A 24,328-nucleotide genomic window follows, 5' to 3' on the forward strand; every position below is an offset into this window, starting at 1 on the left:
ATTCAGTGGGTGCGGCTTATTTATAGTCTGGAAATTACGGTAGTCTACATCTGTAGTGCACATCTGTAGCCAGCAAATGATACACCAGTGGTAGATGAAAAAGCCATGCAATATCAAGAAATAGGTTGATGGGCTGAAAACGGCACGCAATGAGAACAAATGTTGATCATGTCGACAAATAGATTAAAAGTAATGAGTATGGTTGGAAAATGTAAGTAAAAAGTATAGATATTTGTGTAAAAAATGTAATGAGTGAAAGTAAAAAAAATAAGTAGTAAAGTAAAATACTGATACCAGAAAAATCTACTTAAGTACAGCAATGAAGTATTTGTACTTTATTACCTCCCACCTCTGACTCTAGGGATATAAATTGTTACAATTTGCATGATATTTAAAGCAGTGTTTCTCAAGAGGAAGATATCCCAGTGGTGCTTTGACTTTATTCTCAAAATCTTAGATTTTCTTTTTTAATGTTGCACTTAAATGCTTTCGTACAAAGTACACAGTTTTAATTGAATGGTTATTACACATCTGTACCACCACAGCCTTGTAAGAACTTGAATTCCTGCATTAAGTCTTTTTTATATTTATTTTTTAAATGATATTGTACACAAATGTAAAGCGCAGCACAGGGCAATTAGCAGAGTAAATATTTGTCCTGCAGAGGGCGGTATAATTACAATCACGCATCCATCCATATTCAGTTTACTGCAGTTACCACTGCAAGTTCCTCATACAATGAATTTCATTGAAAAACTTACATAATTGTGTATGCTGCTGTTGTTCATAGACTACTGTTCCTCTACTTTGCACTCTATATGTTGTAAAGACACAAAGGCTAAACTGCGATGGACTTAACTTGTCAGTGGTCCCTTTTAAGTCCTAGAATGAAACTGCCTTAGAAATATGCTTGTATGAATAATGAGGTATTGTATGTTTAAGTAATTATTGCAGTGCTGCAAAGTATATATACAAATGGAGATCTATCTATAATAAAAAAAGCATTAAAATACAGAACATCTGTGACCACAAAAAAAAAAAAAAAAAAAAAAAAAGAGAGAGAGACACAAAACCCTTGAGAATAGCGGTTGCTGCTTCATTACATTAGCACAATGTTGTGTTCTAATCCATACTCCCTATAAGAACACTACATTAGCATAGCATTTATTTGGCCTGAACAAAATACTGGTGTTTAATCTTATTCCCTTAGAGATATGTCCTCCTTAAGTGGTAGTAGTTTTATCAGCTGTAGCCCATCCAGCTGCTTGACGCCGGCAGTGCAGGTAAACATAGACAGGATGGATAAAGGCCAGGCAACTCAGGATGGTCAGAGCAACATTCACCTGCAGAACCAAAAGACACATCAGTATGCACTCAAAATAATATATTTCCATGCACACAACCATAAAAGTTAAAAAAAATTAAGCTGTGTAGCTTGATTAAAAACTCATGTTAGTTCAAATCAATATGAAAATTATATTTTGGTTTGTATTCTATTTGTTCTGAGATGGTTGTACATGGCCAGGAACTATGCGAATGTGTGACTCACTGCAAATGGATCTCCATTAAGAGGTCCGTTGATAAGAGAGAAGCACGGATACTGTAGGAGTGACACCACCGCTGAGAGAGCCATTATTGTTCCATACAGTTTTCCAAAGTGTGCAGGAGGGAACCTACATGAATACAGTGGGTTACAAATTAGCTTTATTCAAAAGACTCATTGCACAGACACACAAACATTCAGATCCTAAACCTTCCTAATGGTTGTTTGTCAAGGTTCCATGAGACCTACAGGATCTCACACTACTTCTAATTTCTTCTTCTTTTTCTATACATGGACAAAAATAATGGGACACGTGACTTTTAAGGCGTGTTTTATTTTTCCTTGTTCTTCTCCAAACTGTTAACACAAAGTTGGAGGTATACAATTTTTTCCTGTTTTCGTCAGTGTTCTAGAGTTAACAAAATGTCTAATTCTACCTAATCTGCCTTTTAATATACTTTAAAATGTTTTATCTGGATTTCTAAATTAAATTAAAAGGCAAGGCAAAAGATTTATATTGCATATGTATCAACTTACGCAATGCTGATAAAAGCTGCATTCCCTCCATAAAGGAAGGATCTATTGAGAACCTGTAGTATAAAGGTGAGGTACTGCAGGGGTAGTAGAGGAATAGCAGCACAAAGGGAAAAAAGCACACACTGTATCGCTGTCACACACAGAGATAATATAGCTGCCTTTAGATCTGCCTCACTTTCACTCTGGCCTGCAACACACAAGCATAGAAAGGGGTCCCATTTTACTACTAGGAAGTATGAAAAATGGGATGAGTGTTAGAGCACTGGTGTCTATTACATATAATGTGTGTGACTTATTTTGTATTCTCGTATTTTAATTTTATAGCAAAAATCACCATCAGCCACACCAGCAGTGTTTTACAAATAATATTGATGATATTCTGATGAATGAAGCCTATTTTTAAAAAGGTCATAACAATAATGATTGTATTATAAGCGGTCCAATCAGACCTTTTCCCCTGGGTTTTCCCTTATTCCGGTCCATAATGAGCCCATTCCAAGGAGCACACAGTATCCCACATAGCTGAGTGAAGGCAAATGCATTAGTGTACGTGCTCACTAAGAGGAAAAATAAAAGGGGAAGGCAACATACACATCTGATTAGAATACATACTGGCATGTACTGCAGTGAGAAAGCATTTGTGTGTTTGTGTTTGTGTGTACCAAGGCTGTGGTCACCAGCTGTTAGGTGATTGAGCATTGGATTAAGAGTCCCAATGAACAGGTAGTGTCTAAGCTGCATGATTGACAACCACAGGAGATGCCATAAGAACAACCAAGAGAAGATGCAACTTTTGAAGGTTCGCTCTGTAAATAAACAATTATTCATTGTCAGTGCTGTATATGAATGTAACTGGCCCTCAGTAGTAAATAGATATTATCTTAAGTTTGTACTATAGGCAGAATTCAACAGATATCTTTAACTCAATTAAATTAATCAGTCTGACTGGAGTCAGAGCTGGTAATGGAATAATGGAATCTTCACCTGCTGTGTCCAAATGGTTGGTATTAGAAGAGTTGTCTTCTTTAAACGGACTTGTCTCCGTGGCCTCATATTTCTGGGTGTTTCTCTTACCATTTACGTTATTTGACTCATTAATCTCATACGTCTGAGCATCCCCACATTTCAGCCTGCAAAAGAAAATGAAAGTGTAATCTATTAAAAATATATTTGGGCATTTCTTTTTCTGGACCCTTCGTGAATATAATGCAAAATAATAAAAATTCAATAATAGTTTAAGGATCCATTTTGCAGCATAGTCAGTGGGACATTTAAAGTGACCAATAGTTTGTTTTTTGCACAGCTAATTTTTTTGGTCCAGTGTTCAGTTTCTACTTCAGACTGGGAGTGAACCTGGAATCTTGTTAGACCATGGAAAAAGAAAAAAAAAAAAATGTAAGGTAAGACCTGATGCTTGCGCAAAATGAAAAATTTCACATATATTAACACAGCAATACTTGCCATTGCATCACAGGTGACATTTGCAAACCATTATGGCCACTTGCCTAATATTGTGTTGGTTGACCTTTTCCTGTCCAAACAGTACCAGCATTAACTTCAGCAATTTGAGCTACAGTAGCTTGTCTGTTGGATCAGACCACACGGGCCAACCTTTGATCCCCACGTGCATCAATGTGCCTTGGCCACCTAGGACACTTTTGCCAGTTCACCACTGAATTTCATCTTACAGTCATACAAACATCAGTATCTCAAAAGTGAGTAAACCACCTCAAATTTCAGCATCCATTTTAGTATATCTTTAAGGGACAATACTATAGACATGAAACTTGAATATATTTGAGAGTTGTCAGCTTGTATAGCAGTATATATTTACTGTCCTTTAAAAATAACAACATACAGCCATTATTGGCAAAAAAAAAGTGAGTACACCCTAACCGATAACAGCTGTCCGTCGCATAACCATGCAAAGCCACATGTCCTATTCATCATGTTCATTGTTTTGGGTGCTTTTCAGGACTATACACATTGTGTATTGTGTATTAGAGCAGTAAAGATGTGGTGCTTTGAGTGCAATTATCTACTCATTCCACTGGATGTTCAACATGGTACCTCATGACAAAGAACACTCAGAATTTTAAAAATTATAACAGTTGCTCTTTACAAAGATGGCTCGGATACAAGATCAGTAACACCCTGTAAGATTTTCAGTACAGTGGCCAGGATCATACAGAGGTTTTTCAAGACTGGTAATACTCGGAACAGACCTCGCAAGGGTGGAACAAAGAAGTTGAGTCTTTGTGCTGTACATCAGGTGCAGAAGCCGTCTTAAAAAAAAAAAGACGCATGAGTGCTGCAGCATTGCTTTAGAGGTTGCAGAAGCGAAAGGTCCACTTGTCAGTGCTCAGACCATACGCCGCACACTGCAACAAGTCGGTTTGCAGGCCATGGTCCCAGAAGGCAGCCTCTTCTGAAGCTTGCTCACAAGAAAACCTGCAAACAGTTTGCTGAGGACAAACTGTCCAAGAGCATGATTTACTGGAACCATGTATTGTGGTCTGATGAAACCAAGATGAACTTGTTTGGCTCAGATGGTGTCCAGCATGTATAGTGACGCTCTGGTGAGCATCATGGTCTAGGACTGCATGAGTGCTGCTGGTACTGGGGAGCTGCAGTTCATTGAGGGAAACATGGATACCAACATGTACTGTGACATTTTGAAGCAGAACATAATGCCCTTCCTTTAGATACTGGGCGAAACGGCAGTTTTTCCAAGATAATAATGACCCCAAAGTCACCACCAAAATGACAACTGCCTTGCTGAGGAAGCTGAAGCTGAGTGGCCAAAAATGTCTCCAGACCTGAAGCCTTTTGAGCACATGTGGGGCATCCTCCAGCAGAAGATGGAGAAGCATCATGTGTCTAACATCTAGTAGCTCACTGATGTCATTATAAAGGAGTGGAAGAGGATCCCAGCAACAACCAGCTCTGGTGAATTCCATGCCCAAGGAGGATGAAGGCAGTGCTAGATAACAATGGTGCTCACACAAAATAGACATTTTGGACTAGGTTTTGACTTTCTTTTAGGGTGTACTTAATTTTGTTGCCAGCTATTTTGATTTAAAATTGCTGTATGTTTATTTTAAAGGACAGTAAATCTGTACTGCTGTACAAGCTGCAAATTAAAAAATATATCCAAGTTTTAATTATATAGTGTTGTCCCTTGAGAAGATACTAAAATGGTTGCTGAAATGTGAAGGGTAAACTTACTTTTCAGAGATACTGTAAGTGCATGTTTGACTTCAGTTCACAGATTATTCAGTTAAACACTGCTGTAATCAAATAAATTGATGGGGCTGTTTTCAAGGACAGACCTAGAACAGCTCTACATATGTTCCGTTTCAGTTCACAGTCCAGTAAAATAGTCTTTAGAAAAAGCCAATAAATTACCCGTAGGTGTAGTTTTCAGGGAGAGGGTAGGGGATGTGTCTGCGAGGCATCAGCAGGAATGTGCGAATCAGATGAACAATACTGCAACAGGACAAGGAGATGAGCGAGGTTCGGAGGGAAAATCCATTTTGATACAGCAGCTAAGGAAAACAAAGCCCAAATCACCACCAACACAAACCAACCTAGCCATTTTAAAATCATTCCTTTTTATTAGCTATATTAATTTTACTATTAAAATCCCCCAGGGATTTTTTTTACCTTGACAACTAGGAAGACAGCAGAGGAAGAGTCAAAGGCCCCATTATACAGAGTGATGATAGTGGACCGGCGTGCTCCAAAGAGATTTCCCACCTGGTGATTGAGTGTAATTGGTGTGCATGTATCACTTTCACACTATAAATTCCTTGTAACAACTGAGGTTATATTAGATCCGTTTGGTAGGCTGTTTATGATTAACAAATTTTCAGGACCAGCAGTTAGGAAGGGCCTGCAGTAAACTAGATTTTAGTGCATACATCCAAGTGTCATACAATCAGTCTCATTTCTTTTCAATCGTCATAATTTTGTAGCATAACGCTGAAAAAGTCCTAAGTCTCTTCTGTGGTCTAAATCATTCATTACATAGGCAGAGATCTTGAGGCAAATCATTTAGATTGGGAAATCATTGTTCAAAGCCAGCTGGTGATAGAATCCAGAGCTAGCAAAAGACAAAAACTAGCATTAGTGTTAAATCTGCTTACAAGTGAGGATACAAATAAAGACATTTTTAAGAACCGAAATAAAAAAGTTAAAATGAGAGCCTTACATTTGTATGCTAGCATTTTGGAAGAAATTGGTTATTGGGTATTGGTAAAAGGAAGTGTATAAACCTCGAAATATTATCCTGGGCACAGAGAAAAAGATAATTTGATGATCTACCTTTTATTATTATTTGATTATTTTCTCATACCTGCATGTTAGTGACCAAGAAAAGGATCCCTCCAACAGCAATGAAAGAGAGAGCAGGGTAGAGGAGAATTGATAAAGCTGTATGAATGAGAGGGAGAGAATAATTTTTGATTAACAATTATATGCAAAATGCTCATAGGTCCCAAAACACATCAGTGATTCCTTAAACCTAAATATACACCAAATATACAGTGCCTGGCCAGAAAAAGTTGATTTAGCCAAACAGTCTGAACCTTAAACCTATTGAGAGACTTTGGGATATGCTAGAGAAGGCTTTACATAGTAGTCAGACTCTCAATACATGATCTTTGTGAGAAATGAATGCAACTCTGAATAGAAATAATTAATGTGACATTGCATAGGTTTATTGAAATGATGCCACAGTGAATGAGTATCATAATCAAAGCAATAGGTAGTACAATAAACTTAGATTGTGTGATTGTTTTAGCCAAGCAGTGCATCATATACAAGTGTATAAACTTGCATCTAATTGTAATTGTAGGAATAAATAAAAAGCTTTTAGGTTTTAGGTAGTCAGTTCAGTTGGACCTGAATAAGTGTGAGGTACAGTGTTGTATGGATTAGAGCCAAGCTTATAGGAGCAGCTGGTTCAGGTCCAGCTCTACCCCATTGTCCTCTAGTTCTGCAGCAAGGCCCATACCAGACTACATTTATTCTGTTTGAATTAATTTCATTTCAAAACCATTTAGTATTTAAATATCAAGATTCTGCTTCGAAACCAGTAATAAAAAAATCTAGCAATAAGCACATGTTAAAAATATATATTTTTTTATATACAATCTGAATAGCAGTGGCTCACCAGCATTTGAGAAGGCTATCAGTAAAGTTCCAGTGGTGTAGATAGATCTAAAGGAGAAAATAAAATATTACATACACACAGTATAGAAAGCTGGTATGAAAAAGAGGTTTCAACTACTGTATATTCACTTTACTTTTTTTGGTTTAATTAAAATGTTATCACTTCTTTTTCCTGTCTTTCTCGTAACACTTCTAATTTCCCCTCCATGAGTACCCCACCTTTTCCATTTCCTCTTGGCCTCTTAGGAAAAACAAACTATTGTTAGAGCTTTGAGTGCATCTCCTCTGAGCTACGTGAGGATAAGGGCATAGCTGATCTATTTTACTCAGCTCACATTAGTCTAAACACACATTTCACTGCAGTGCGCCCTTGAACCCTGGCCACACCAAACACCATTCATACTGTAAATGCTATTGAGTTACTGGATCATAATACATTCAAAAACAATACATTCTCTATTTCACACAGCTAGAAGTATACTGTTTCAATCTTTGCAGGGTTTTTCACTCCTGCTGGTGACTCTCAGTCTCCAGGGAAACATGATGCACCACGCAAATTCTCTCTCTCTTGCACACAACTTTCCCTCTCACACCCATAGGAATTCAAGCAATTTCTGAAGCTTTCCTCCCTTTTCAAAATTTATTACATTTCTGATTTCTTGCTGAAGTTTGGCACCTTGCAATGCAATGATACAGTAGCTACCCAGTGGCAATTTCAAAAAGGCTATGTTAAACCGAAAAAATGAAATTACTATTCATTTAATAATTAATGTACCTTTCCAGTTTGTATGTGCATTTGGTCACAATACAAACTGACCAACATACAAAGTATCCTGTTAGGGAGCAAAGTTCATGTTGCACATTTTTAAAAAAGGCCCCACAGTTGGCATTAACATTCATCTTGGTTGATAGAATCAAAAGTGGAGGTCCTGAAATATCGAGTGGTATCGTCTTTGAGCACGTACCTAAATCTTTGCATTTGAATGAGCTTATTAATTATGATTAGATAAGCAAATGTGTAAGCTTGTATTATTCTGATCACCTGATGGGTTAATAGTATTTCTATGGGTCTTGCTAAAACTGCTGGATATTTTACACACGTTTAACAAACTGTTACCAAATCTACCTCTGCTGGACTTTGCACATGCATGTCTTCCATGTGTATATTTCACACTGTATACTTTATATATGCACATACTTTGTCATGCATTTGTGCTATTGTAATTTTGTACATTTTCAATTTGTGCCTTTCATCTCTTTCCCTTTATAATGTGTGTCTCTTGTGTGCATTCAGACACAAAAATTTCATTGTATAGTGTAACAATGTTTCCTGTACAAACTCAAATATTTGAATTTAATATTCTTGGATTTGGTTTTAAAAATGCATTATCCTAATGATGTAATATGGTCACAATTGGTCAAGGAAGGCATTTATGAGAAACGAAAATTGACCAGATGTGAATGGGGCACAGGATGATTGATGAATTGAGCGATGATGGAGTCTGCACATGGTTTGAACTCCTAGGGACTGAAAATACTTAGCATGAATTATTACCCATTCCTACCTATTCTGTGTCATAAATTAGGTTCCATCATACCTATTGATTTTTTTCCCAAACAATTCTCAATGTGTTATCCAAAAATTTAAAAAAAATCAAGTTGGACTTACATTCCTAGGAGTCTGGTCACTGTGGTGCCAAAATGGTCGAACAGAAACCCATTGGGCAGAGTTAAGAAATTATTCATGAAGGAGGCAATGGTGAAGATAAGTGAGAGCTGTTCATCCTGCTTACTGCAATCTAAAACAGACACAACTATCACTTGATAGTTCACACTACACTTCAATGAATTTCTATGGCAGTGAGCGAGTGTGTGCATTGTACCTTCAGTAACGGTGCCATTGACTGTGCTGTTTACACACAGGTAGCTGAAATAGCCATCGCTCTTGAGCACAAACACCAGTGAGGCCCATCCAAACAGAATACCAGCAAAGCATAAACATTCCAAAAGGCCTGAGATCAATGTTAGCCAGTAACGCACTTTTAGTCCATTGCCTGCCATCCTGAAACACTTTCAATCACATAAGAGTCTTCTTTTTTTTCTTTTACCTTGCTGTGTACTCCTTCACAAAGAATTTAAAACACAATCATGTAGGTAAAAACTAGAACAACCTTTAAACAAACAAAAAAGGAAATCTCTGTACCTTGCTTATCTTACAGGCTGCACCAAAGAACGTGTTTCCTGTAGAGTGTCTATGTTGTTGTGATCTTGCCTCTCCTCCTCTTTTTTTATATGGCCTTCTCTCACTCCCTCTTTTACTATTGGGCTCCAGATCCTCCTCTTATTTGCAGCTATATATATTTATATATCTTTTTTTCCTCCACATTGGGTCTAAAAAATAGCAAAGTATGTTTTTTTTTTTTTTTTTTTTTTAAGGGGAATAGTTTATTACATTCTACACATGTAGATCTGCACAAGTGGAGAGGAATATGACAAACATTTCTCTGGCCCATTAGGCATGTGTAAAGTAACTCTGACCTATAAATGGAGTGTCCCCTGTTTAAACACAGAACTGTACAGAGTGAACAAGCATGCTATAAACTCCAGCTGTCTTACAATGATTTTAGTCACATATAAATGAGAGTAATGTGTAATCTGCAACTACAAATGCAAAACTTTATTGTGCCTTCATAGATCCCTCATCTTTAGGCTTTCTGTTTCTGATCAAACTCGACAGTACAGACAATCAGATACAAGGACATTTACAGGTCTCATGTTACATACTGTTTTTATGCTGCACTTTCTGAAACAAGGCAGGAACAGTAATAATTCAAATGAATTTTTTTTTTCTAATATCTCCTAGGCTTAGAACTCAAACATCTGCCTAACTTTCAGTAGTTTACTTATCCACAATACATTGAGCTTTATAGAGAAAGAAATATCACTGTACACTCTTTTGTAATATTGTGTCTAAACATTTCGTCTAATTTATTAGAATTTTACGACCATTTTATATATATAAAATATATAGCACTGTAATTGTAAATTAAGCATTTCACAAACCATAAAAAAAAAAAAAAATCTAAGTTTAGTACCAAATTTTTTGCTCGAACCAAATGGCTGATTTGCTATCGCAAGGTCACAGCACCAAACACCCTTTAAACACAATCTGTACATTCAAACATGTTCACCTTGCTACACTGACAAATGGCAAGTTCAATAATTCAAAAGGACGTAAGCAGAGATATGGAATGGAAAGTGCGGATATTTTTTTAATTAGCTCATTGAAAGTTACATGCTGCACAAGTCACATGGAAGTTCTATATTGCTCATTTGGATGTTTCTTTAAACCACATGACTGAGACTTTTATAATGTAGAGCAGAATATAATGTAAATATTTAAAGTAAAAAACTTCTTTTTAAATGTTTATGTAGAAAAAATGATATCAATATCAGCAAAAAAGTAGCATTGAAGGTTTGTAGGTTTTACAGAAAAATTGCAACTGCTTAATAAGTATAAAAGAGAAGTTAGTTCAAGTTATATTTATATATTTTTACATTCCAGAAATATCACCAAAGTCTTTTCTCTCCTTATAAAGATAATTACTATTGCAAAAAACTATACAAAAATAACAAAAAATTGACACTTCTTTGATACATGGTAAAATGATTCTTTGCTGAAAACAAACAAAATAATTTTGTTTTTAAAAATAAGATTATGTAAGCAAACAATACAATTTCCTATAAATTAGTCACTACAGACAAGACAACACACTGAAATAAGCACATTAATACAAAGCTGAGACTTTAATTACAGCTAGCATTTGAGCTTTTGTTACAGAAAACACATTCTGCCAATGATATTTACATAATTAAATTTATACATTTATATTTATACCAATAAATTGATCTATCTATATATTTAGGAAAGTTTATAGTTAAGCTTACTGTTGTCAAGTATAGATGCAGGCAGATGCAACTGCAGGTTAAAGTAAAATTGTAAGAAAACCAGGCAAACAAATCCAAAACATCAGACAAAAGAATTGATCAAAAAGGGATCAAGTAATGTAAAAACAGACTTAACTAAGCTTGGTAATAGCCAATGTACTGAAACAAACTGAGCATATACCTACACAAGCATGAACAAAGTCCTTTCAAACCTAGGCAATGATTGTGTGTGTAATTACGTCCTGGTGTGAACAGGTTGGAACCTGTGTTCTGGAGAAAAAGAAGGTGTGTGTGTGCGTGCGTGCGTGTGTGTGTGTGTGTGTGTGTGTGATTCTGGACAATGTAGTCTGTGGCATCCATGTTTGTAGGCTACAGTGTTTGATGAGATTGGTTCCTGTGGCATGACAGAGCTCCCCCATAAGGTGCAATGTGGTAGGTCTTTAGGTTATATCAGTAATTTATATAAAGTTGCTAAACAGTTCAATGTATAAGTTTCCTTCAGGCATGAACTTGTCTCAGGTCCAACACAGGGGTGTTTGGTGAACTGTTGATCAGTAATGTACTTGCTTGGTCAAGCCTTTGGTGTCTGATTACCCAGACCCATTTGCTTTACCAAAATCAGTCATCCATGGCTAGAGGAGCAGTTGGGTTGGAATCACATAGGAACACTGGGTACGGTTATCTAGTACACATTAAGAAGTAAGAAGGAACTTAAAGACAGTGACCAAAAAGTATATCTGTCTTTGTTTGAAGACAATTCAATGCTGTTTCAAAGTTCAATGAAGAGTCTTATGGTATATCTTCCTTGGACCTTGCTGCTTGGTGGGTTATGTTTGAGCATCCAGGGAAAGATTAATCCACCAACTGGGTGTCAAGATGGGCAGGAGTTTTGATACTGTGTCAAGTTCAGTCAGGTCTGAGCTAGTGATTCAGATGAGTGTACCACATGGTTGTCAGTTGTGTTACTTTTGATATGTTTGTGAGGAGTAAATCAATCTGGAAGGGAAAAGGCTCTACTCATTGACTGATGCCTGACACCCCAAAGTCATGGGTTTAACTGGAGCTTGCTATGAGAAAGCATAAGAAAGAGACTGGGCAAAAATGGTTTGCATGGCAGAAATCCAAGACGATAACCGCTGCTAAGCAAAAAGAACATAAAGGCTCGTCTCAGTTTTGCCAGAAAAAACTTGATTATCCACAAGACCTTTGGGAAAATACTCTAGACGAGACAAAAGTTTAACTTTTTGGAAGGTGTGTGTCCCATTACCTCTGGCGTAAAAAATTACCCCGCATTTCAGAAAAAGAACATCATACCAACAGTAAAATATGGTGGCGGTAGTGTGATGGTCTGGGGCTGTTTTGCTGCTTCAGGACCTGAAAGACTTGCTGTGATAAATGAAACCCTAAATTCTGCTGTTTACCAAAAAATCCTGAAGGAGAATGTCTGGCCATCTGTTCGTGACCTCAAGCAAACCTATTAAGATGCTGTGGCATGACCTTAAAAAGGTGGCTGAATTACAACAATTCTGCATAGATGAGTGACCAAAATATTCCACCACAGTGCTGTAACAGACGCAAATGCTTGATTGCAGTTGTTGTTGCTAAGGGTGGCCCAACCAGTTATTAGGTTTAGGGCAAACACTTTTTCACACAGGACCATGTAGTTTTGGAATTTGTTTTCCCTCAATAACAAAAACATTAATTTAAAAATTGCATGTTGTGTTTACTTTTGTTATCTTTTACTAATATTTAAATTAGTTTGGTGATCTGAAACATTAAAATGTGACAAACATGCAAAAAAATAAGAAACACTTTCACGCCACTGTAACCTTTACAGAAAGCAAAGTCATATCCGTTCTGTGTGAAAATCATAAGACATTAGTAATGTCAGATTGGGTAGGGGTTCAAGTTAATTTGGGGAATTTCAAAACCTTTGTGACTTTTACTCATATTTATTTAGCTTATAATCATTTTGCTTGTATTCTGTATGAGTGCTAAAACAAAGAATTGGTGTTTCTCTGCTTCTGTTGGTTATATTGGTGCTTCTATTTGTTTTATATTAAGATTCTATTGGTGTTTCATAACTCATAGGTTGCAGATATAAACAGAAAAATATCTTAACATTTAGTGCCTTCAGAAGACCACAAGACCTGGTTCCTCAAAACTCACTGATCTCTGATGAAGCAACCATGCCAGGAATAGGATAGTTTTTTTTTTACTTTCTCACTACTTGGCACATGACAACTGAGAGATTTCCCCCTTAAGCGTGACCAATTACGTCAAATGCTACAATAACAAACACACACAGGAGAATACAAGCATGCAGACACAGACATACCAATGCATTTAAGCACTCAAAAAAAAGTTTCACATGACTTTTGAATGCAAAAATAGCCAGAAGCATATACAGTAATCAAAGGAACACCCAATATTTTTAACTGTTTTCATGTTCATCTGCATATTGAATCTTCTGAAGCATGAGATAATGCAATCATGGGTCTCACTCATGCCAATATCCCATTTCCTCTTGTCTGCAATTTTGTATCTTTTTTTGGAAATCATAGGATTTTATCAAATCATGAGATTTGACTTTGTTCCTCAAAACGGGGGCAATCTGCCATTATACATGTTGCATATCATCCTACACACCAAAAATTAATATAAATCTTTTAAAGAGATATGCATTATTTGATTAAAAGAAAAAATAAGAATAAAAGTGACATTTTAAAGGACATCTTTTGTAGATAGAAGAGCAAGTATAAAGCTAAAGATCACATTTTTGTAGGCAGAAGAGCAAGTATAACAGTAGGTATGTATTGAAATGTTCCTCTAGGTCAGACCTGGGCAAACTACGGCCCCGGGCCACATCCGGCCCTTTGTACGTCCCTGTCCGGCCCACGTGAGGCCAATCAGAAATTATAAGGATGCACCGAAAATTCGACCACCGAAAATTTTCGGCTGAAATACTTAAATCACTGAAACAACACGGCAGAAACACAATTGTAATGACGCTTATCCTTATCTGGATAAGAGCCAACATGTCTGCGGTGTGGACTTATTTCAATATCTCGGAGAAAGACCCATGGACAGCGATTTGCAAAACATGCAATGCTGAAATTTCAAGAGGGGGTGTATCTGCCAAGAGTTTCTCCACGTCGGGTTTAATTTATCACCTGAAATCCAAACATCCCGATTGCAATTCTAAATATGAGAAGAACGCGGCGCAGAAAAGAAAAGTCAATCCGAGCATGCGCACTCCGTCTGTTTTTGAAAAGGCAGGACATTTTTCCAGTGATGGTGCCAAGGCAAAAGGCGTAACACAAAAAAAATATGGAATTCATTGCTCTAGATCACTGGTCGGCAATCGACGGGTTGATCTTTGAAACATTCTCTGTAGATCCCGAAAATAATAATAATTATAATATAATATAATATGTGCGAATGTGCGTGCGTGGGCTATGAGTGAAGGTGAACAGCGACAAGTGACGCCAGCCAGGTTGTTATCCTCAAGATGCCTTAGCTCACGCTAAGAAAAGTTGTTGTTTTTCATTGTTTGTGGAGATTAACAAGTTAAAAATAAATTGCACTGATTCAATAATTGTTTTATTGTTGTACAATTGAAATTGTACACCACAATTTCACATTGCCTAATATAAATATTCACAGAATAGATTTATTTTTCCATTTATCAGTACCAGCTGTTCAAAATATATAATTTAGTGCATTTTACAATGGAAGAAAGTTGAGCAGAATTAAGTTCAAGTTATCGTTAATGTGGCCCTCTGACACAATTCAAGTTTCTCATGTGGCCCCTCATGTGGTGTAAATGTGTGTTTATAGTATATGTTAACCTGGTACCTCCAGTCAATAGTGCATTGCTGCCTCACATCATGTGTTTCCATGATAAGGTGGTTACTGCAGATTGATGCAAATAAAAATTTAATAATTCATTCATTCATTCATTCATTTATTACTACTAATAATAATAAGAAGAATTATGCAGAAAAAAAGAAAGTAAGTCATAAGAACACTTCCCTTTCTGCAACTTAGCAACCCTTGAACAGTGCAATGACTTTTACACTTTTCAACCTACCCCTTTATGCTGTTAACTGTTGTATAAAACAAAATAGATTTGCCTTTCTAGGCACTAATGATAAAGACATGGAAACACATAGGTAGAATCTGGAAAAAGCCTCCCTACTGGTCAGGGTGGGTTACTGATTGGAAAGTCAAGGGTTGAAGCCCCAGCATTGCATTGATCAAGGCCCTTAACCCTCTGTGCTCCAGGGGCGCTGTTACATATCTGACATCTGCATTTTCCAACATCGCTGGGATATGTGAAGAAATTATTTCCCTGTGCAGTAAAGTACACTTGACAAGTATAAAGCACCTTTCTTTTTTTTTTTTTTTACTCCTACATACATACACAACTTGTGGTGTGATTATCTTCACCGAAGTTGTGGTGCAATACCTCTACACATGCCAAAGGACCTTATTTGAAATGTATCCACTGGTGCTTAGGATGAAGAATAAACAGCAAGTTGTAAAGTGAAAACAGGAAAACATGAAATACACCATGGTACTGTTTCTCACACAAGAATATAAAGCAGGTCATGTCTTGCTGTGCCTTTGAACCTCCAGTTGCTTTCATGTTGCTGTGAATCGCATTCATGCCATGGACAATTCTCTTCCTGTTTGTTAGTCTAGTCAGTACTGTATTTGTATGATTATATATTTAGCCTGTGTTTATTCAGGTTAATGAAGAGAATAGTAATGGTCATTATGTCTAACCATACTGTTTTCTTTGATATGGCAGTAGACGAGCCTCTGTTCTCTATGTCAGTTTCACAGTTCCTTTAAGTTTTGTATTATAAGATATTGGGCATCCATATTAAGATCTGGGGAGTTTAAAAGCCAGGTCAACACTGTGAACACTGTCATGTTCTTCAATCCATTCATGAACATTTTTTGCTAATGTGACTGTGTACTTATTTTGTAGCAGTTAATTTTAGGTGGCAAGTGTCAAAATAATATCTACATGAATACCAGGACCCAAGATTTCCCAGCATAACATTGCTCAGAGCATCACACTTTCTTCATCACCTTCTTCGTATAGTTAATTCTGGTGCCAACTCTTTCCCAGGTATGTGCAAATATGGCTTATAAATTCCCCAGATGACCATATGTTAAAATAGGAGATTCTTCAAACCTGGCCAACATAGTTTGACCCTAATCCAAGTCATTTAGATTCTTATTCTTTCTTATTCTTTTCTGTTTCCAACACAGTAACTTCTAACTGTTCATGTGCTGTCTAATATATCCGACCACCTGACAGGTGCCAATGGAATAAGATAAACAATTATTTAAGGTAAGGCTTTTATTTAGATTTAGATTTGGGCTCTGGTTTAAAAAAATGTTTGGGTAAGGCCATTCCTTTGTTGATTTTATGTTTATGTTTTGGCTCATTGTCATGCTGCAAATTACAATTTTCATTTTTTAATATTCAGCATACTAGACTCCTACTGTTTTGCTCTAAAATTGGTATCTGTAGTTGTCAGACATTAACTCCTTTATTTGTTGCCATAGGCCTCTTGTCTGTCTCTCTGATAACCTGACTCCTAAACTTGTGTTCTTGGTCATGTCAGCGTGCTTTCCCTTATTTTATCTATTGTTGATGACAGCCTTCATAATGTTCCGCTATGTTTTGGATATTCTTTTATTGCACTGCCCATTATTAATATCTTCGACAAGTGAAATAACATACCTACATTGTAAGCTTTTTGAGGACAATGACTTGAACAATGGAACGGAAGTAAGATGATGTCAATAATAACCAAATCCCTGGTCATTTCATATTATATGACTAGAATAATGCTAAAACAGTTTTAAAGATTAACTCAGAGGGTTTTAATTAGGCATTTATTTGTCTTAAATGTATTGTTAAATACATGCTGTGATGTTTATTTGACAGTAATATATGTCACTAGCTAGCTTGTAAGTGTAGGCTAGTTAATCAAAAGAAACGCTGTATATTTTCTATACAATTCATGTTATTGTATATGATAAAAAATCAATAAACTTATTCCTAAAAATTTTTTTTTTTTTAAAAGGTAAGAAACTTGTAGCCAACAATGACCAAGTTAAAATTAATAACTGAAATTAGGTTAGCTCACCAAGGAACAATCACATTGGTTTTATCATGTAACGCAAATAATTGTATGAATTTTGTGACAGGAAAAAAGAAAAGCATAGCTGTTGGTGTTTATGAACATTGAACATCTATAAATACTATATAAATCGGTTTGATTTCAGGACAGTAAGTCAACAAAAGCTAACTCGCTAACAAAATTGCAGATTTTTAAATTTCCTTCTATTTGAATTAAATGGGTCAATTATGAGTTCTTGAGTCTTTGAAATTTCAGAAATGACCCTTTTGTCATGAAAATATTTTATCATTAGCTGTAAATGTAATAATTTTAAATAATGCCCTGCTTGTACACATAAAAAATAAAATACCGTGAATTTGGCGCCCTCTGGCGTTACCTATTGATTCTATATTATGGCTCACATTAGTGCCAAGTGCAGTAGAGAAAAATTCGTACAGAGAAAATATCGACTAGTCAAATGTTTCATTAGAGATTCCACTTATTAAAAATACAAAAAAATATTGTCCTTGTGCACTGTTTATTTTTTGTAGTATAATTGGTTCTATTCTTCTTTTTGGATCCTCCTAGTTTATCTTGACGCCCTACCTCTGGACGGAGTTCTCTTTAACTGGAGAACACACTGTGCAGCTGAGGATGGTTCCACATGAACAGCCTAACGATTCATTAGGTTACTGAGCAAAGCAAGAACTATGAGGACAGACTGTAATAAATACAATCAGTCTGCTATCATTTTTTAGGACTACAATTTGCATGAACAGTTCTATACTTTAACACCCATGACTGAACAGTACACCTCAACAATAATACAACTATAATGAACGGATATTCAGTGCCACCCAGATGGAAATGGTTTCCCTTCTAAGTCTGGTTTCTTCCCCATAAAATCTAAGGGAGTTTTTCCTTGCCTCTGTCACCAGTGGCTTGCTCATTATGGATAAACTAACAAGCACTAAACATTTAGGCAATAATATATACATTTACATTTTATAACTCTTTATCTCTGTAAAGCTGCTTTGGGACTATGTCCATTTAAAAAACTCTCAACAGAGTTGTAGGCAGATTTATTTTAAGTTTGTTATATGGTGTACCAGTGTAGAATTATTTATTGATAGACTCAAAGTACTTTTATATGTTGCTTTGGGCAAGGGCGTCTGCTAAATGCAAATGCAAAAAAACAATTTAGGTGTTTATTGTATTTATTTACATACAACATAATGATAATTGGTATCAGTGTTTTGTAAAAAAATAAAGTCCATGCCTAAGAATGTAGATAAATTTTTACCAGCAACCCGTGTGAACACAATTTCCCAGAAACCCCAGTCAAACACAACTACAAATATGGTCACGTGACCCTTCAGCTCATTCTAGTTCCACTGCGTTTTCATCATAGCCACCTGTTCCCCATCAGCCCTCTCCATATAAATACCCCGGCTCTGCAGCAGCAGTCAGGTTACAGGCATTTTGCTAGTTTGCTGTTAATGTGAGGGGGTCTTGTGTGCATGCCAGGTGTCTTGGTATCAGCCTGTATTGTTTATTGAGATTTGTCTAGTTTATAGATCTATCTAACAGTAGATCTGTAGATTTTTAAATACTTTTCCCTTTGTATGTTGTGGTTGTCTTTTCTTTTTTTTTTGCTTCTTTCAGTTTGATAATTCCAACTCTGTCTATGATAGAAATTTGTGCCATAACTGTTGAATTCTTGAATTTTATTACAGTAGTGAATTAATTATTTAACAGTAACTCTGTCCATAGTGCTGGTTGCATGGCAGATTTATAGCAATTCACTAGTAAAAATGCATTCTAGCATTTATAGTAACAGATTTTTCCTTATGAAAGAGTGACCTAATTGAAAGCTTATATAAAAATAAAACATTTGGAGGTATTTTATTTAACAAAGTAAAAGATGTGGAAACTTCCTGCAAGTATACTGTCATAAGACATTTAAACAAACAGCCTGCAGTATCAGAATTTCATAACAGAGTCTTCCACTGCTGCTCAGAGAATGTTTGTTTATAGCTGCTACAAACGTAAGTGATCGCAGGAACTAACCTGTATCGCAGGCTTCCATAGCAGGAATGCAATGTTATTTATTCATTATTAAAAATGCTAAATGTTGTTAATTGAATAACTTCAAAAACATTTTATTGGGGAAATCAATCATTAAATCAACAAAGAAAGCCTGGTTGTCGAAAATAACCTGCAAAAAAAGAGAAAGCATGCAGAAGTCCAGATGAATTGTTTCAGGTTCTGCAAGATGCCAAAAGAATTTACCATCTAGTTTCCTTATAAAATACACAAAAAGGCTGTCATGATTGCATATTCAAACAGCTGAGGTTGTCATGCCAAATCTTGACATAAAAGCTTTTAAAAAAAGATGGATTATAACTTAAACAGGTCACCTGGCAAAGAGGGGGAGGGTGAAGATAGACGCACAGGCATGAAGTTTGACATTTTAGGTGACAGGGTCAAGAAAGACGGCCAGAGAGACAGCAGAAGCTGAAGAGGACTGATAATGGGAGTGGAGCAGAAGAGAGCAGTTTATTTTTAACCCCATCTGCTTTGTGTTGAAGGAGAGGATGCACCATTAGAGGACAAACCAAAGAAGTGTATATAAATAGACATCTGTGTTTCAATAAGACTGACATTAATGCCAAGTGTATAGGCAAGTGAAGTTTATCAAAGGCTTGCAAGCATTGACAAGCTCTGACCAGGAACACAGTGCAGTGTGTTTTTAGACGCTTAACAGAAAGATAGACTCACAAAAGTAGGCCTCTGCCTAAGCCATTTGGCACAGCTGAGAGCCAAGTTTGTAGAATGCCTTTCCAAGAAAGATGTCTGACAGGACATCAGTTATTGATTTGAGTGTCGATGGCTTATATTCATATGGATCTTTAACATATGCAGTCATTAAATATGTCATCACCTATAATCCTTGGCAAAGGGACAGGAATGATTTGTCATGCAGAGTTGACTGAGAGATTCCTGTGTCTGTGTGTGCTGTATAATGTTGTCTTGGTTTCCAGCAGTAGCAGCTGTTTGGGGGTTTGGCTGAGCCACTCTTACCAACACTACACTGCCTATTTCTGTAGCATGTGTTGTTATAAAGGTCAGAGAGAGAGAGAGAGAGAGAGAGAGAGTGGGAGGTAGAAAGAGAGAGACAGTTGTAGTTTGAGGAAAGTCTGACTGCAAAGAGAGAAGACAGGAAATAAAAAGGCAGGGAGAGTACTCATTTTGATCTTGTAAGAATTTTGTATGCTTTGACTATTCTGCAATGGCCAGTGAGATGGAGGAAAAAAAGAGAGTGGTGAGAAGAATTGCCTTTATATGATATTTTGATTTGTGTTGATATGATTCTTTTTTTTTCCTTTTAGAAAGTTTCTTTTCTTGATTTTATATAGGGATTAACAGTAACCCCTGTAGGCCATACACACAGATATCTTACAGCTGGAACAAGATATTTTCTATTTATAAATGGAAATTAATCAGTATTGATTCCCATGGAATATTTCCATATGATTGCATAACATCTGAAGGACGGTTCAGGAATTTACTCCACATTCCAGTATTTCGTAGTAATGTTTTTGAGTACCAGGAATCGATTTCTGAATTGTACTGAGAATTTGTTACGCACTGTCATGCGTGCTTACACACACCTGCTTATCAAGAGGAATGTCTATGGTTCATATGGCCTTGGGTGACACCTGGAAACGTTCCTAAGGAGCAGAAACATAATGTATACATGCATGTAGTACTATAAGAAAAAATTACTTATGCTTATATAACATAGATTTGTAGAACATTTCTTATGTAAGCTAGTGAAAGGCTGGGTTTTTTTTTTTTGCTTGCCAAATATAACTACTTTGTTATCTGGCCTTCACAGGATGCCACAGGTGAATCCCAAGAGGAAGACAGACAAAGTGGAGAGGACACAGTGCCTTTGACCGCAGGCAGGACTAACGAGGAGAATGGAGAAGAAGAGCCAAATGTAGAAGCTCCCAAGAGAGAATGTGACAGTGCAGTTGTAGGTGGGAGTAATGGAAACGGGGACCAAGAGAAAGAGATTGAGACAAAAGAAGAAATGGAGGAGAGTGATGAGAAGGCAAAGGAGATCAACACAAATGAAACAGGAAATGAAGATGTCAGGGAGAATAAAGAGAATGTTGAACAGGAAAAAGAGAGCAGTGAAGCTGAAATGAAACCTGATGAAAAGTCTGTTAAAGAAGAGAAAACAGAAGAGAATAAGGACACTGTTGTCTCTGAAAACCTGGCTCCAGCGGCAGCAGAGACTGAACCGAAGGCCAAAGATGAAGCGAAGGCTGAAGCAAAGAAAGCAACCACCAGAGATAAACAAGAGAAGACTAAAGGAAAGAGTGGAGTTGCACCTTCCTCCTCTGTTTCCCGACCCTCCATGCAGATGTCCTCTCGTCAGCGGAGTACCAGGCCTTCAGCTAGAAGAGATGCCATGGCAAAGTTTCAACAAGATTCGTGAGTCACCACTATCATCATCATCATCATCATCATCAGCTACAAAAACAATCATATCTGTGCATATATTGGCATTTACTAAATTCACAATATTTGTACATATGCCTAAAATCCACAAAAGCATGTTGCTGTCTAGATTCAATTATATTAAATATTAAGACATATTTTGCATAAATGTATCTAGGTTAAATGAGCTGATATTGCTGCTATCTCTTACCATGTTCAACCTTGTTTGTGTGTTGCTGTGGTTTTCGTGTGTAGTATGCCTGTATTTATCGAACGGATAAATACAGGCTGTTTTGGCTTATTCTAGGACTCCAGGGGTTCGCAACTTTAAGGTGCAAAAGACATCTGTAGGCGCATCTGCTGGTGCATCCATCAAACAGAAGATCCTCCACTGGTGTAGCAGCAAAACAAGGGGCTATGAGGTGAGACTGTGGAGATGGATGGAATTTTTAGGAATACTCCAAGCTGTTGAGTATGGTGACCATAAGGGAAAAATATCGACTTGAATCCTATTGTGAAAAAAGAGACTTTTTGTATGCAACCCCAATTCCAAAAAAAAAAATGTTAGAGTTGGGCTTGGACTTAAAACTTACATATACATTTTTAGGGTGAAAGAATTGTTGGAAAAAAAAAGTGCCTTTTTAATTAATTAATGGAAATTTGCAATGGTCAGTGATGAGAAGGCGAAAATAGAGGCGGAAATAGTGAAAATGTTCAAATGGTACAGTTTTTGCTATTAAAATTATTGCATATGTAGATGTGACTTGTTTTGTCTTCTAATTTGGGGAACAATTAACAGTAACCAACACATAGACCGTGCAACCTTTATTCAATAGAACAGCACAACCAGCACCGGTATATTTTACAAATGGGGCAGTGTTTTAGGTATTTGATTTATTTAGTCAATAGTGGACAGTAAAGGCTCCCACTGAATATTTCCAGTAGGTTAGATTGCAAATCATCTAAGGACTGTTTAGCAATCTCCTCCACATTCAGCTATTTCAGATTAAATTTGCTTTTGACCTTGAACACACGTTTGCCTGCCAACATTGCAGAAACCAGCTTGATTTTTGCCAAGTCTTTTTTTTTGTGGTGTAGGGCAAATTTTTATTTTTTATTTGCTGCAATTAAAAGACATTTATTATTCTTTCACTCTTTTTAAACTGTTAGGAAGTCATGTGAACACAGATTTAAGGGCTCAAGCTCTTTATACACTCCTGGATTCTTTCTGTTTCCAGGGTGTATCCATAGATAACTTTTCCTCCTCCTGGAGCGACGGCCTGGCCTTCTGTGCACTTGTTCACCGCTTCTTCCCCTCTGCTTTTGAATTCTCCTCCCTCAAAGCCAGTGAGAGAGAGAAGAACTTCACCCTGGCCTTCAGCATGGCTGAGTATGTCTGTTTAAATGAAAAAAAAAAACCAAACAAAATGCATATGATATACAGTAAATTCTAGTACAATGCTCCTATCCATTAATGACTTAAAATTATATAAAAAATGCGTGGAATAGTACATTTCATGTTTTCTATTGCTTTATCTCAGATCACTAGCTGGCTGCTGCCCTCTCCTGGATGTATCAGACATGGTACTTATGGGGCGCAAACCAGATCCTTTTAGTGTTTTCACCTACGTTCAATCCCTCTGCCAGCACCTCTCCAAAATAGAGCAAGAAAGGAGAGAGCAAAAAAAGGCAGAGGAAAGCAAGGAAGAGGTAAAGGGTAAAAACGAGGCTGAACATGGAGAAGAAGCAGATGAACAGAAGACCGGAGGAACTGTAGAGGAAGAAGGAAAAGTAGGAGAGGAGACTGAACCGAAGAGTGGAGAAGAACAAGAAAAGGATGTGGAGGAGGATGAAGGAGAAGGAGATGGAACTGCAGATGAGGAGAAAGGTGGCACTGAAGAAGAAAGCAGCAAACAGGTGGAGACTGATCAAACTGTCAGTGAGGAGAACGCAGACCTTGCAACTGAGACTTAAATAAAGTAAATTGAGAAACACATTGCACAAGATAGCAAATTTCTCACAGCATTAATCCTATTGAGGTGAATTTATTTTGCAAAGAGTGTTGACTGTTGTAAACGGCTTAGCTGTAATTATCTATCGTATGCTACCACATATGGGAAATGTGTTATTCTGAGAGTTAATAATATATCTATTTTTTTTATATGTCAATAAACTCATGTTATAATAGATTTTAATTGTTCTTCATTTCATTCTTTTTTTTATTATCTTCAATTATTGTACTTGTATTTCAGTTTGCCTTTATAATTTGTAAAAAAAAAAATAAATAATAATAATAAATTACAAGGCTTTTACCCTTTGCTTTAAGTTAATAAGGAGTTAATTGCTGAAAAACTGCAAAAGATTTGGTGCCTGCTTTACCACTGACTGTCACAAAGCACTGACACTGTAAACCATCTGTTATTGTAGAAATGATAACATACAGTATTAGTACAACCATTAATATGTA

At 36.6% G+C, this 24,328-nt stretch overlaps 2 protein-coding genes across 5 annotated transcripts; one reads left to right on the plus strand and one right to left on the minus strand.

Moving 5' to 3' along the window:
* Nucleotides 1-570: 570 nt before the first annotated feature.
* Nucleotides 571-11,511, minus strand: slc43a3b (solute carrier family 43 member 3b). Of its 3 annotated transcripts, none has more exons than XM_046850029.1 (14): nt 11,389-11,511; nt 9,459-9,646; nt 9,139-9,325; nt 8,925-9,054; nt 7,257-7,303; nt 6,438-6,514; nt 5,747-5,839; nt 5,489-5,628; nt 3,065-3,210; nt 2,743-2,886; nt 2,530-2,637; nt 2,081-2,267; nt 1,550-1,673; nt 571-1,343 (listed from the first exon to the last, which is right to left on the minus strand). In XM_046850029.1, the coding sequence occupies exons 3-14, from the start codon at nt 9,314-9,316 to the stop codon at nt 1,224-1,226; spliced, it is 1,494 nt and encodes a 497-aa protein (XP_046705985.1). In that variant the 5' UTR covers nt 9,317-9,325; nt 9,459-9,646; nt 11,389-11,511; the 3' UTR covers nt 571-1,223. The 3 variants fall into 3 exon arrangements, with proteins under 3 accessions (XP_046705985.1, XP_046705984.1, XP_046705986.1); XM_046850028.1 differs by lacking the exon at nt 11,389-11,511 and adding an exon at nt 11,204-11,363; XM_046850030.1 differs by lacking the exon at nt 11,389-11,511 and adding an exon at nt 11,204-11,363 and having other exon boundaries at nt 9,139-9,377.
* Nucleotides 11,512-18,891: 7,380 nt separating this feature from the next.
* On the plus strand, nt 18,892-24,056 carry smtnl1 (smoothelin-like 1). Of its 2 annotated transcripts, none has more exons than XM_046849804.1 (5): nt 18,892-19,397; nt 21,251-21,855; nt 22,169-22,283; nt 23,100-23,251; nt 23,403-24,056. In XM_046849804.1, the coding sequence occupies exons 2-5, from the start codon at nt 21,449-21,451 to the stop codon at nt 23,833-23,835; spliced, it is 1,107 nt and encodes a 368-aa protein (XP_046705760.1). In that variant the 5' UTR covers nt 18,892-19,397; nt 21,251-21,448; the 3' UTR covers nt 23,836-24,056. The 2 variants fall into 2 exon arrangements, with proteins under 2 accessions (XP_046705760.1, XP_046705759.1); XM_046849803.1 differs by lacking the exon at nt 18,892-19,397 and adding an exon at nt 20,474-20,674.
* Nucleotides 24,057-24,328: the final 272 nt, after the last annotated feature.

Source organism: Silurus meridionalis, chromosome 5 (assembly GCF_014805685.1).
Source record: "Silurus meridionalis isolate SWU-2019-XX chromosome 5, ASM1480568v1, whole genome shotgun sequence".
Taxonomy (NCBI): domain Eukaryota; kingdom Metazoa; phylum Chordata; class Actinopteri; order Siluriformes; family Siluridae; genus Silurus; species Silurus meridionalis.

Bases quoted from the DNA above. Each gene is read 5' to 3' on its own strand.
- slc43a3b (XM_046850029.1), bottom strand. From the start codon at position 9,316: ATGGCAGGCAATGGACTAAAAGTGCGTTACTGGCTAACATTGATCTCA. The intron at 7,304-8,924 runs GTAAGTCCAACT...TTTCTCCTTTAG, and splicing joins GTGACCAGACTCCTAGGAAT to ATCTATCTACACCACTGGAA. The intron at 2,638-2,742 runs GTACACACAAAC...TTTTCCTCTTAG, and splicing joins AGCTGGTGACCACAGCCTTG to TGAGCACGTACACTAATGCA.
- smtnl1 (XM_046849803.1), top strand. From the start codon at position 20,642: ATGGCCAGTGAGATGGAGGAAAAAAAGAGAGTG. The intron at 20,675-21,250 runs GTGAGAAGAATT...TGGCCTTCACAG, and splicing joins TGGAGGAAAAAAAGAGAGTG to GATGCCACAGGTGAATCCCA. The intron at 22,284-23,099 runs GTGAGACTGTGG...TTCTGTTTCCAG, and splicing joins GCAAAACAAGGGGCTATGAG to GGTGTATCCATAGATAACTT.